At 41.9% G+C, this 12,856-nt stretch overlaps 1 protein-coding gene across 1 annotated transcript; it reads left to right on the forward strand.

The window, feature by feature from the left end:
• The first annotated feature begins 3,863 nt into the window (after positions 1 to 3,863).
• On the forward strand, positions 3,864 to 10,183 carry LOC308086469 (fetuin-B). The gene is made up of 7 exons (XM_080429999.1): positions 3,864 to 4,129; positions 5,252 to 5,362; positions 5,540 to 5,627; positions 6,840 to 7,006; positions 7,705 to 7,812; positions 9,062 to 9,148; positions 9,457 to 10,183. The coding sequence occupies exons 1-7, from the start codon at positions 3,905 to 3,907 to the stop codon at positions 9,994 to 9,996; spliced, it is 1,326 nt and encodes a 441-aa protein (XP_080286125.1). The 5' UTR covers positions 3,864 to 3,904; the 3' UTR covers positions 9,997 to 10,183.
• Positions 10,184 to 12,856: the final 2,673 nt, after the last annotated feature.

Consider the following 12,856-nt stretch of genomic DNA (forward strand, 5'->3'; position numbering starts at 1 on the left):
TGGGAACGCCTTATATGGTTATGGCTGAGTCATAGGGATATGAGAGTGAAGCCAATTCTAATACAGGATAAAAGCTTTTGTTTTGCAATACGGCTCCAGTCAAGCTCACCAGCGAAGCAGCAGCAGCATCATTTGAAACTCAGTGAAGATGTTCATTGCACCAACATTACGTCCCCCGCTTTCTCCCACAGCAGCTACGAAGATGAACGCAGAGAAGACAGCGCAACATTATCAGTCATGTCAAGTCCTTTCAACAGGACCATCTATTCCTTTGCCCGTTTACCAGACCAACCATGACCAATACTCTGTGTCTCCTGCTTATGTCAGTCCTGAGGAGAAAATGCATGCGCGGGATATAGCACCCTTGCAGTATTACATGCAACCCAGCGAGATGACGCCGTCAGCTGCCGCCATAGGAGAAGCCTTATATGAACGGCATTACCCACACTCAAGTCTTCCTCTGGGAACGATGATGGCCACCACGCAAAGCCCTGGCTCAAGCCTTTCTCAGGTGGCCACTGTGCACAGTCCTGGTTCAAGTCTTCCTCAGATGATGGCCGGCGTCAACAGTCCCAGCTCAAGTCTTCCTCAGATGGCCACCATGCCCAGGAGACGCCACCGGTACGATGCAGAAAAGAGGAAGCTCTATCTGCAGAAGAACAAGGAACAGGCCAGAGTCTGCCGAGAGAAGAAAAAGGTGCATACTAAGTGGCTCGAGAGGCGTATCGACACACTGGAGGCCGAGAAGAAGCAACTGCGTGACAGGGCGCAGTACTTGGAGGACATCTGCAGTTTATTTCATTTTGCTCCATGATGGGTTTATAGACTGGCTATGCTCAGAGACCACATCTATTGTTCGGGTGGTTATTTTCCAATACATTTCCACATGTTGTCATGATTACAGTTAGAAGAGAGTTCAAAGGGAATTCGATTCACAGCCTCAAGGTCTCAACATTATTATTAATATAGTATTTGGTTTCTCGGGGAGAGAGTCAATGTTGAGAGCTTATAGATCTGTTTAATTACTAGAAAAGACAATCTATACCACCAGTGATCAGAGCACTACATCACACGAAGCTTGGGCAATCAAATCCGGATGTCACATTTAACATTTCATTGTGACATTTGTTGTCCAATCACATCCAGTTGTTATGTTTTGTGACATTTGTCGTGACATCCACTCTCATAACAATTAATATACGTTAGATAAATCTGGCTTAATACCGTTTATTATTTTTGCCAGACCCCAGGGGTCGGCCTACATGAGGCTTTGTCGGTCGGTCGGTCGGTCTGTCCCTCCTTTCCTACCTGTCCCCTTGATTGGCCAAGCTTCGCGAGACGTAGTGCTCTGATCTTCAGATTTCAACCACTAGGGGTCTGGCAGTTTTCCTAGGAGCACTTTTTCTAGTTTGTAGTCAGCTGATATTTTGGAATGCAACTACACATCAGACAATACATAATTAGTACATTTCCGGTGCCCACGTAATTTGACGGAATTTATACTGATGACATCAGGGATCTCGGGCGGCAGTGGCTCAGGGGTAGAGTGGCTAGGTAGAGTGAACTGGAAACCGCAAGGTTCCCAGTTCGATCCCGGGCTGGGGGGCTCCCCCGGTGTTAGTGTCAAAGTGTCCTTGAGACACTGAACCCCTAATTGCTCCCGATGAGCAGGTTGGTGCCTTGCATGGTTTCCTCCGCCATCGGTGTATGAATGGGTGAATGTAATGCACAATCTATGTAAAGAGCTTTGGATAAAAGAGCTATATAAATGCACCATTTATCCCCATAATGGGTATAAACAGGACATGTACAGACAGACACAGAGATCTCCATATGGGCATAAAAGGGACACAGGCAGATACAGAGATCTAAATATATGGGATCTAAATATATATGGGCAAGGGCATGCCCATATATGGACTGATCCTCATATGTGGCTATAGCGGTCGGATTGGCGGTTCTGGACAACAATATTTAGGCAGTTTCCTATCCAACCGACAGATGTAGACGTACGTACAGAGATTTTGTGCATTTATAGGATAGGATAGGATAGGATGTTGCTATACATAATTGCAGTAATTGCCTGTGTTTTTTGCTTTAATACTATAGTAATGCAATTCAGTAGACAGTAACTTGTTAACTATCATTTTACCACACCTACATACTGTAAACATGTTTAAACATGCAACAACAATTTACATTTTATCTTTAATTCAGCAGTTCAAGTAAGTACAACTGCATTTCAACAACAGCAATATGTCTTAAAGCCTTATTCACAAAAGGTACAGTACAGTAGATGTCTCATAGAAACTCAAGCATGGTTAAAGGTTCAATTATGAATTTCTACTGATTAGAAATTTGTAACTGACACTAAAAACTAAACAAAAACTACAACAAAAAAACACATTCCCACCACTATCGCTGAATGTACAGAATGATACACGTATTCAATGGCTTTCCTTCTCTCCATTGGTTTGCTATTGTATCAGACAGAGTGCTGACAACGTTGTCAGATGGGGGAGTGGCGGTCTCGGTAAACTTGGTACCTTTTACAAAGGCCAGCCAATGAGGAAAAGGTGATGAGAAAGTGTCGAAAAAGTGTCTCTGAGTCTTTACTGAGCAGCTCTGCAAGCTGATAAAAAAAGCAATGTCTTCAAGCTCCCATCATTTGCCGTTTTCAAGATAGAAAGAAAAAAGAAACAAGGAAGCCTGCAGGTCAGATATCAAATATTCCTGTGATACGAGTAGAGTAAGATACATTACTGTAGGTGCATGGTTATTGGTTAGAAGAAATGGCAATGGAATGAGGCAGTTAAAATACCATACCAAATAAAATAAAAACACCACTCATCTGCCAGTAGTGTGAGGTGTTGTAGCCAAAGGGAAACCAAATGAACAATTAAAGGGAGCCTCCGCACCCTCGAAACTGTGCAAAATCTATATATTTTTATATAGCAAGCTTTCCGTCATAGACCTTCTTCTGGCATAAAGCAATCAGTGAATATGACAGTATATAAAGGTTCAGGGTGTCATCACTTGATTGATGAATGTGTCACACACCTGTGCCAAACATTTCAGTGACAAAACTTGTTGCAGGAGTTGTAGTCCTACAATTAAGTGTACTACAAAAACCAAAGGACACAAGTGTCCACTGAGACAGGAAACACCAAAGAAAAGGGCCACCATAGAGCAAAGAGCAAATGTGATCTATTTATTTATGGTACAACACAAAATCCTCATTTAAACCTAGAGGTTGTAGACTTTCTAAGGTATGGATCCAGATAACGCTTCATAGAGGAGGTGATGTTGAAAGGAGGTTATGCCAGAGAGAGAGCTATACTGGATCCTATACTTGGAGGACATCTGTCTGTACAAGAGGTGAACAGAAGAAGGCACTGGAGCAACTCGGCTGATTGGAGCCTTTTTATTTTAATAGCAGGGTGCAGAGCACAGAAAAAACACAATTACATTACGATGTCAGATTACTGTGCTCTGCACCCTGCTATTAAAATAAAAAGGCGCCAATCATCCAATCATGCCTTCTTTATTCACTCCCTGAAGTAGACTTCAAAGACAGAATGGAATTCCCCAAAATAGAAACACAAACATAACAAAAATGGAATTCATGTATTAGTTCATTTTGTTACACTTTACACTAAACATAATGTGTGTCTGTTTTCTAACTATGTCTCAGCCAACTATTTCCCCCAAGTATAGGTGGTCATTTCAACATTCATTCACAAATCTGTAGAGTTTGCCGCTGCCCATCGTAAACTTTGTCCTTGGCTTCTGTTCAAAACCTTTGCTGTTTTGATTCCAAAAGTCACTCCCCGGGACTAAATGCAAACAGAACAGAACAAACTCCGGCTATGTCTCTTCTTCTGTGAACCACAACCAACATAACATGGAGAAATCAACCGGGATATTATTACCCCTGTTCTTCCTTCAGCAGCTGTGTGTTTGTGGTCAAGGTGTGGGACTGGCTCCCATTGAACTAGCGCCTATTCCTTGCAATGACAAAGCTGTGGAGAAACTCTCTCGTCTGGCTGTCACGTACATCAACGAGGATCGGACGGACGGCTACAAGTTTGCCCTTAACCGTATTGGTAACGTTCATCTGCATGCACAGGTTAGTATGAAAACTAATGTTACAAAGTGCTGATGATATATATTCAAAGTTGGTTTCAGGGAGTGATTTGTTCGTATTCAAGAAAGGATGAATTTGTTTTCTTTCCTCATATAGCCTACTGATAGAGTAAACTAAAGGGATTTTTATAGAAATGTTGTTAGTGTTCAATAACCAGTGGTGGAAAAAGTACTCAAATGTTTTACTTAAGTAAAAGTACCAATACTGCAATATAGGAATACTCTGTTACAAGTAAAAGTGAAGAATTAAAAATGTGCAAAAGTATTGGCATCAAAATATAGTTAATGTACCAAAAGTAAAAGTACTAAATGTTTGAAAATAGCAGATCTACAAGCTCACAACGCGTCGCGATGCGACGTGTTGTAAGCTTGTCGATCGGCTATTTTCAAATAGCCTATGTATAAAATAGGGCTAAAGTGGTTAATGTATGTTTCATAATATCCTAATTTATATCTAAAACGTAACTAGTAACTAAAGTTTCAAATAATTGCAGTGGAGTAAAAGTACAACATTTGCCTCTAAGATGTAGGGGAGTAGAAGTAAAGGTATTGGAAATTGGAAATACTCAAGTAAAGTACAAATACCTCAAAATTGTACTTGAGTACAGTACTTAAGTAAATGTACTTAGTTACTTTCCACCACTGCTGATAGAGTAAACTAAAGGGATGTTTATAGAAATGTTGTTAGTGTTCAATAACTAACAACTAAAACTTTAAATAATGTGTATACAATTGAAATGCCTCTTGGGAACTGGATGGCTGCCACTGGCCAGGTCAGCTCGGTTCAGTGTGTCTAGGGGACAAATCTTATACAACACTATATAAACATCATGCCTGCTGCCTGCCTGGACGGCACTGTCAGGCTAAATACAGTAGATAGCTAGCAAATCAGCGAGGTATTTATGACGTTTTAAAATACTGAACCATCTCTTTGAGATACTTTCAGAGCTTGCCATGACTATTATGTTTCGCTCTCTCTTGGAATGTATATACAATGTGTGTGTGTGTGTGTGTGTGTGTGTGTGTGTGTGTGTGTGTGTGTGTGTGTGTGTGTGTGTGTGTGTGTGTGTGTGTGTGTGTGTGTGTGTGTGTGTGTGTGTGTCAGGGTCCAGCTGGGAACGTGTATTACTTGGACCTAGACGTATTGGAGACAAAGTGTCATGTCGGCAACCCCAAACCATGGAAACGCTGCGACATCAGAGCTTTCATGGAAACAGTACGACATAAACGTTTTTTTTGGGGGGGGTTTTGTTCAACCACACTGGCCACACCGCCTGTTTAAACAGCTCAGTGCCCTAAAAGACCACATTTCCTGTTTGTCTGAAAAACAGGGCTTCATATAGCATATTGTTTCCTGTCTCCTCGCTTCACTAATGGTTCTATTGCTTTGCAGCAAATCTCCGGGAATTGTAATACAACCATTCTCCATACAGCAGAGGGCTACTCTTACCTGTACAGCTATGACTGCACTCTGGTTCCAGGTACAGTAACATCATCAACACAGATTAATAGTTGTATACAAAGCATATTATAGTAGTATCCCATACCATATGCCAAAACAATATAGCATCATCACTATATGGAAATATACAGTAGCTGAATATCATGCAAATCATATTATATTATAGATTGAAATGTGTGCTCAATTGTTGGACTGGAATGTTTCAAGAAAGAAAGAAAGTAAGAAAGAAAGAAAGAAAGAGGTTTTGTAGAAAGCTTTTTTTCTACAAATGCCAGAACCGGCCCCTGGACCATCTCAATTTGCTCACTTTATCAAAGTTATTAAATGTATTGTCTCCGCCAGGCCGAAAGGCATGGCGAGAGAGTATGTTTTGCACCCTGTCTGTCCGTCTGTCTGTCCGTCTGTCTGTCTGTCCGTCCGTGTGTCCATCCGTGTGTCCGTCCGTGTGTCCTGTCTGTGTGTTAGCAGCTAATCTCCGGCACCGTTGGCCCGGTCGCTGCGAAACTGTGCACACACACTCCCTGGATGCCAATTCAGAACCTCTGCCCCAAATCTTTCACATGGGCCTGTTATAGCGCCACCAGGAGGCCGATTTGTGCAAAACTAATTTTTTGATATTACTCCTACAGATTTTATCCAAATGTCATGCAAATCAGTACAGAGTATCTCTATAGTCATGTGCTCAACACGGATCTGTCCGATTTCCCATATTCCATCCTCATTGGCTAAGGTTGGCTTCCAAAGTTTGCAGGATTGGTCCGTTTTGAACAAAATGCCTCAAATCATGAACGCAGCTTGCGATTTCCGTGAAATTTCACACACAAATTCCCACTAGGCTAAGGGAGACATGCCACCCTTTTCACATTGGCCTGTTATAGCGCCACCAGCAGGTCTAATTTTGCAAAACACATTTTTTGGAACAAAATGCCTCAAATCATGAATGCAGTGTCCGATTGCTGTGAAAGACATAAATGACACCCTTTTCACACTGGCCTATTATAGCGCCACCAGGAGGCCACAATAACGTATCTGACCTGGCGGAGACCTGTGCTCCGGGGAGCACTTTTTCTAGTTGCCTGTCATTTTAAACAACCTGAATATTGGAGGAAAGCGGACTGGAAAGCTAATAAGGATTTGGGATCATTCCAAATGACATGATAATATTTTGCAGCAGGTGATCATATTATTTTTGTGAATAACCTCCCTGACTCTGGTGCCCATGCACCTGCAGACCCCCCAGAGAAGTTGCAGCAGACGTGTCCCACCTGTCCTCTCCTGTTGCCTGTGGACAGCCCTGAGGCCGTGAATGCTGCTGCAGTCACACTGACGTCCTATAAGAGACAGTCCACGCTAGGGGCAGGACTGGGGGTGAAGACGATCACTAGAGCCGCGTCACAGGTACAATTAAACCCGATTTATACTTGCGTCATGTCTCGCACCCAAAGCGGCTGATTTACAAGCCCATATAGCTGTGACGTGCTGTGAGGTTGTGGATCGGCTGTTTTCGGTGCGAGACACTGGCGCACAACGAAGTATTGATCAGGCGTTACAGATGCCAGCCTATATGTTCAGCTGCAGCACCAAAAAGCCATCTGAAATTGCAGACCTGCCACGTAACTTTTGAGAGGGAAGGAAGGCGCCAAGAGGACGCTTTCATTAGTTTTAGTACATTAGTATTAAAATAATTTGATGACCAGCGGACCGGTAGGCAGCGGGTCCTGTAGGAGACACAAAGGAGACTCTTTGTGTCTCCTACCGGAACTGCTGCCAGTCATCAAATTATTGGTTTAGGAATGCGACAAAAACTAAATAATATCCATGAATTCAAGTCTCCATGTGGTGACTAATCAATAAAAATAAGACATTTTGGGGGTGAACTATCCCTTTAATGTTGGTTGTTTCTGAATTTGGGATTCAAAATCAAAAACTACGTTAACAGCAAAGCACCTTGTCATCTTTGTGTGTGCGTGTGTGTGTGCGTGTGCGTGTGCGTGTGTGCGCGTGTGTGTGTGTGTGTGTGTGTGTGTGTGTGTGTGTGTGTGTGTGTGTGTGTGTGTGTGTGTGTGTGTGTGTGTGTGTGTGTGCGCGCGTTTCAGGTTATACCAGTGAAGGCCAGCTTTGTAGAGTACACAGTCCAGGAGTGCCCAGAAGGACTGACGAATACAGGCACATGTCAACGTGTCACAGTTGAATCTGACACAGAGGTACAGCATACAGTAGAGCAGTGGTTCTCAACCTGCGGTCCGGGGCCCACTGGCGGGCCCTGAGGATATTTCAAGTGGACCCTCAAAAAGTTGGCAAAACACTAGGATTGTAATCATAATATGTAAAAATAATAATAATGTTGTTGTTTTTTAATGCCATGGTATTTTTTCCTTGAAACCCTTGAAAATGTGTGATACCAATAAGAACTTAAAGTTAGCTCCATTGATCCAAATCGGAACACAATTGATTGATCATTAAAATAAACATGCTCTAAAACTGCTGCCCACCCATCTGACCACTAACACAGCAGCCGATAATAATAATGCATTGAAATTGAAGATTAAAAAAATAAAAATAAACAAAAATAGGACATGACATACAGTAACAGCAATCGCCCTTGAAGGGAGTTGCTCTTGTCCACAAATATTCATGAACATGTCTAAACACATACATTGTAAGTAATGTCGTCAGGTTTGCTGAATAAAAAGCATTTTTGTCTCCGCCAGGCCGAAGGCATGGCGAGAGAGTATGTTTTACCCCTTGTCCGTCCGTCCGTGTGTCCGTGTGTCCGTGTGTGTGTCCGTCTGTCACCAGCTAATCTCCGGCACCGTTGGCCCGGTCGCTCCGAAACTGTGCACACACACTCCCTGGATGCCAATTCAGAACCTCTGCCCCAAATCTTTCACATGGGCCTGTTATAGCGCCACGAGGAGGCCGATTTGTGCAAAACCCATTTTCTTATATTACAAATTTTATCCAAACGTCATGCAAATCGGTACACAGTATCACTATAGTCATGTGATCAACACGGATCTGTCCGATTTCCCATATTCCATCCTTATTGCCTAAGGTTGGCTTCCAAAGTTTGCAGGATTGGTCCGTTTTGAACAAAAAGCCTCAAAGTATACACACAGCTTGGGATTTCCGTGAAATTTCACACGCACATTCCCACTAGGCCGAGGAAGAAATGCCACCCTTCTCACATTGGTCTGTTATAGCGCCACCAGCAGGTCTAATTTAGCAAAACACATTTTTGGAACAAAATGCCTCAAATCATGAATGCAGTGTCAATGCAAGAATAAATGGCACGGTTGGCACCCTTTTCACATTGGCCTATTATAGCGCCACCAGGAGGCCAGAATAACGTACCTGACCTGGCGGAGACCTGTTCTCCGAGGAGCACTTTTTCTAGTTGTACCTGCTATTTCTTCACATATATGGTTTTCCTTTTCAATCCTCTCTTTTCAGACGGCAGGTTTCTGTGCAGGCTCCATGCGTGGGGACGTTGACATCCATCCTGATGTCCAGGTGTCCTGTGAGATGTACAAAGTACAGGTACTGAACGTATATCAAGCAATGGTTGTCCGTCTTTGTTCCACAACAATCTTAGAGTGCTGCTTCGTATACAAATGTATTATGTTTTCTTGTTTCTTGTTGATTTAGAGTAGCCATGTAAAACCTAAACCACATTATGTACAATGCTGAATCTGATAACTCATAAAATAAGCGAAAAGAAACTGTTATTTACCCCGCTTATAAAGTTTTACCCTGTTTTCTCCCAATAATAATAACAATAATATTGTAACATAATTTGTAACATTAATTTCTGCTCGCTTTGCTTTTGCTTCTCTCCCCTTGGTTAGAACGTTGACATCCTCAGACCAATGCAGCCTCAGGGCCATGACCTTCAACCTGACCTCATGATCCCGACCCAACCATCTCTGATTTATGATCAGGGAAACGATCCCTGGCCTGTTCCATCTGATCCCACACTGCCCCCTGCTGTTCTTCTGCCAGAGGTCCCAGTAGCTCCCTTTGTCCCAGCGCCTTTTGACCCCGTGCCCTTTGACCCTCCTGTTCTTTCCAGGCCCTCTAACCCTTTAAGCTCCTCTTCCAGCGAGTCGGATGAAAGCTCGGATGAAAGCTCGGACTCGAGTGCCCAACGACAACCAGGACCACCACCACCGCCCTCTCAGCCTTTTGTTTCCTCCTCTGAGGAGATAGGGGGCCCCGTGGCACTGCGTCCCCCACTTAACTTCCGCTACAAGATGGTATATCGCAAGAAAAGGCAGGCCTTGCCGGAAGCAGCGCCGCCTCATTCCCCTATCTTCATGTCTGTCTTCCCCAGTGGCTCCTCCCCTTTCCGCTCCTGTCCTGGTCCTTCCAGGTATACTACAGTCTAATTGGTGTTGCACGCTGGCAAACGTTGTTTTAGCCATTAAGACCTGAGGCCGATTCTACAACATGTACAAAACAAGTTTTTTGAAAAACACCCATGTTGCTACATCAGTGGTTCTCAAACTTTTTCATGTCAAGGACCCCCAAAATGATATGCATTTGGCCCCGGACCCCCATCTCAAAATATTTTGTTCCAGGAGCAAAGATTTGAGTTATAAATGTTCGCTTTAAATATATATATATATTCAAAGATTTGCACAAATGTTCATGATTTTTCAAAAATAGCAGATCTACAAGCTCATAGCGCGGCACTCTGTGCTCTATGAGCTTGTATATCTGCTATTTTTGAAAAGCCAAAGAAATCTAAAATGACACAGATGCGTTCCCGGTCTTAATGGGTTAGAGATAAGAAAGGGAAAGGGAGACCTTGTTCTGTTCTTACATTTGTCCTCTAAAGGCAGATCATTTGTGCTACTGAATAAGGAATACCATTCGCCTTCTTCATCAGATGTCAAATTGTTGTCTTGCCATTTCTACTAAAGCAATATTATATTACTAGCTACCACTGTGATTCTGATATTTAAAGCTGAGCAAAATATACATTTGAAAATGAATGTTTCAGTACTTGTGGAGAGCTTTACCTACCTGGCACATATTTGAAACGCTTTTGATGCCAATTATGTTTTGATCAAAACTGCCTGAGGGTGTTATACCATGATGACATTGTTAAAAAGAAAACACTATCAGTAAAACGTGAATCAACATAAGTTATCTTAACTATTCAATAAAAGTGTTTATTGGTGAGCCAAACATTTAGCTGCAGTGTTTTGTGTTAATCTTTCTCTCTCTCTATTCTATATCTCTATTCTATATCTCAGTGTGTGTGTGTGTGTGTGTGTGTGTGTGTGTGTGTGTGTGTGTGTGTGTGTGTGTGTGTGTGTGTGTGTCTCTCTCTCTCTTGCTCTCAGTAAATGATTACAGTTAAGTTGCCAAAATAAAGACAACAGTAAACACCAGCATAAGGTTTTAGATGGGGTGTCATTTTGTCTCAGGTGCAGTTTGAAATTCCTCCATCGAGTGATCAATTGAGTTGAGAGTCAGTTACTAACTACTAAAGCTGAGCAAAAATAATTAAATCATTTCAATTAAATGATTGACACAACACTCTAAAACTTGATATAATATTGTCAATAGACAAAATACATTTTTGCATGACTCTCTCTCTCATGTCTAAACTGTCAAACTGCCTTGTATATTTGCATACTGTAGAGTTAAGTTTATTTGAGAAGTATTAACATACAGTTAAAAGTCCAGGACTTATTTCCATCAGGATCCTCGTACACACAACAAATACATGTCCAAACACCTGAGCGACAGACAGTCATGTAAAATAAATATACACATTTTAAAGACCTAAAAAATACACTAGAGCTGGGGAAACTCTTCCATCTGACCGCATGGGGAATACAACTCTGGAGTTCTCTAGAGAATTAAACCCCAGATGGCTCGTTATTGTAGCAGAACAGCCCCGTCTGAGGCCTGGAAAGAGAATTTAAGTGCAGGCCTTAGTCTGTCTCATGATGCCCAATTTATATTTCGATAAAAAATACATGGCCATATGACGACATTTTTGTACTTTTGTTTTTGCCTTCACAAAATATCAACAGCTACATATAACAAAATATAGCACGCATTTCTCACCTTCTTTCCTCAAAACTGCAGCACTGATGGTGGTTTATTTGGTACTTAGCCAACGCTTTTTGCCGCCTCTCCAAACTGCCGCTCTAGGAGGTCGCCTGTATGGATGGAGCCTACGGTTATAACAAGAATACAACTATTTTATTCTCAGACATGGTTGTAGGAATAATAACAGCCTAATAAGAACACATTATAACAAAGAAATATCATTGGAATACCACAATGTACAATTTAGAAATGCTAAAAGCTCTGAATGAAGGGCCTCATAAATGCAATTGTGGGTGTAATATATAAGCAAGCCTGTAGAGGGCAGACTTGACCAGCTTGATTGGGGGTTAATACCCCACTGCAGTATTTAAGTGCAGATATCAGATAATTCAGTATTTAGAGTATATATTATGTAATATGTAGTTGGAGCTGCATTGTGAGCTTGTAGATCTGCTATTTTCAAAAGATTTTAATACATTTTTAAAAGTTGAAATGGGGCATTCTACATTAAGAGTACTTTCTACTTAGTACATTTTGATGCCAATACTTTTGTACTTTTACTAAAATGTCGAATTCCGGACTTTTACTCGTAAGTATAGAGTATTTCTACATTGCAATATTGATACTTTTACTTTAGTAACACATTTTAGTACTTTTTCCACCACGTAGTAAAGTAAGAATAATAGTGGGCAACTGGGCATTGGGCAATCAAAGCCAATAACTCACTGTACTGTCTCCTGCTTGCCCCAAAAGTCTAATCCATTGGTTCTCAAAGTGGGGTCCGGGTACCCCCAGGGGTCCTTGGGGGGGTACCAGGGGGTCCCCAGCAAAATGTGTTAATATAGCGTCACAATAATTTTAACCTTTTATACTTTGGCTATTAAAAAATAGCAGATCTACAAGCTCATAGCGCGGCACTCGGTGCAGCGCTATGAGCTTGTATATCTGCTATTTTTGAATCTTGAAAATTATGTGCAAACCTTTGAATATATATATATTTTTAAGCGAACATTTGTAACTCAAATCTTTGCTTCCAAAGTTTGAGAACCACTGGTCTAATCTAAGATCAGAACGACGGGATCGCGTTGTGTTGAAGATCTAAACTGGAGGCTGGGTTTGATTACAAGGCGTGGCTTTTGTAGCTCTGCTTTCTCACTGATACCCGTTTCTTTCTTCAGG

The sequence above is a fragment of the Gymnoscopelus braueri genome, assembly GCF_963280865.1.
Source record: "Gymnoscopelus braueri genome assembly, chromosome: 6".
Lineage (NCBI taxonomy): Eukaryota > Metazoa > Chordata > Actinopteri > Myctophiformes > Myctophidae > Gymnoscopelus > Gymnoscopelus braueri.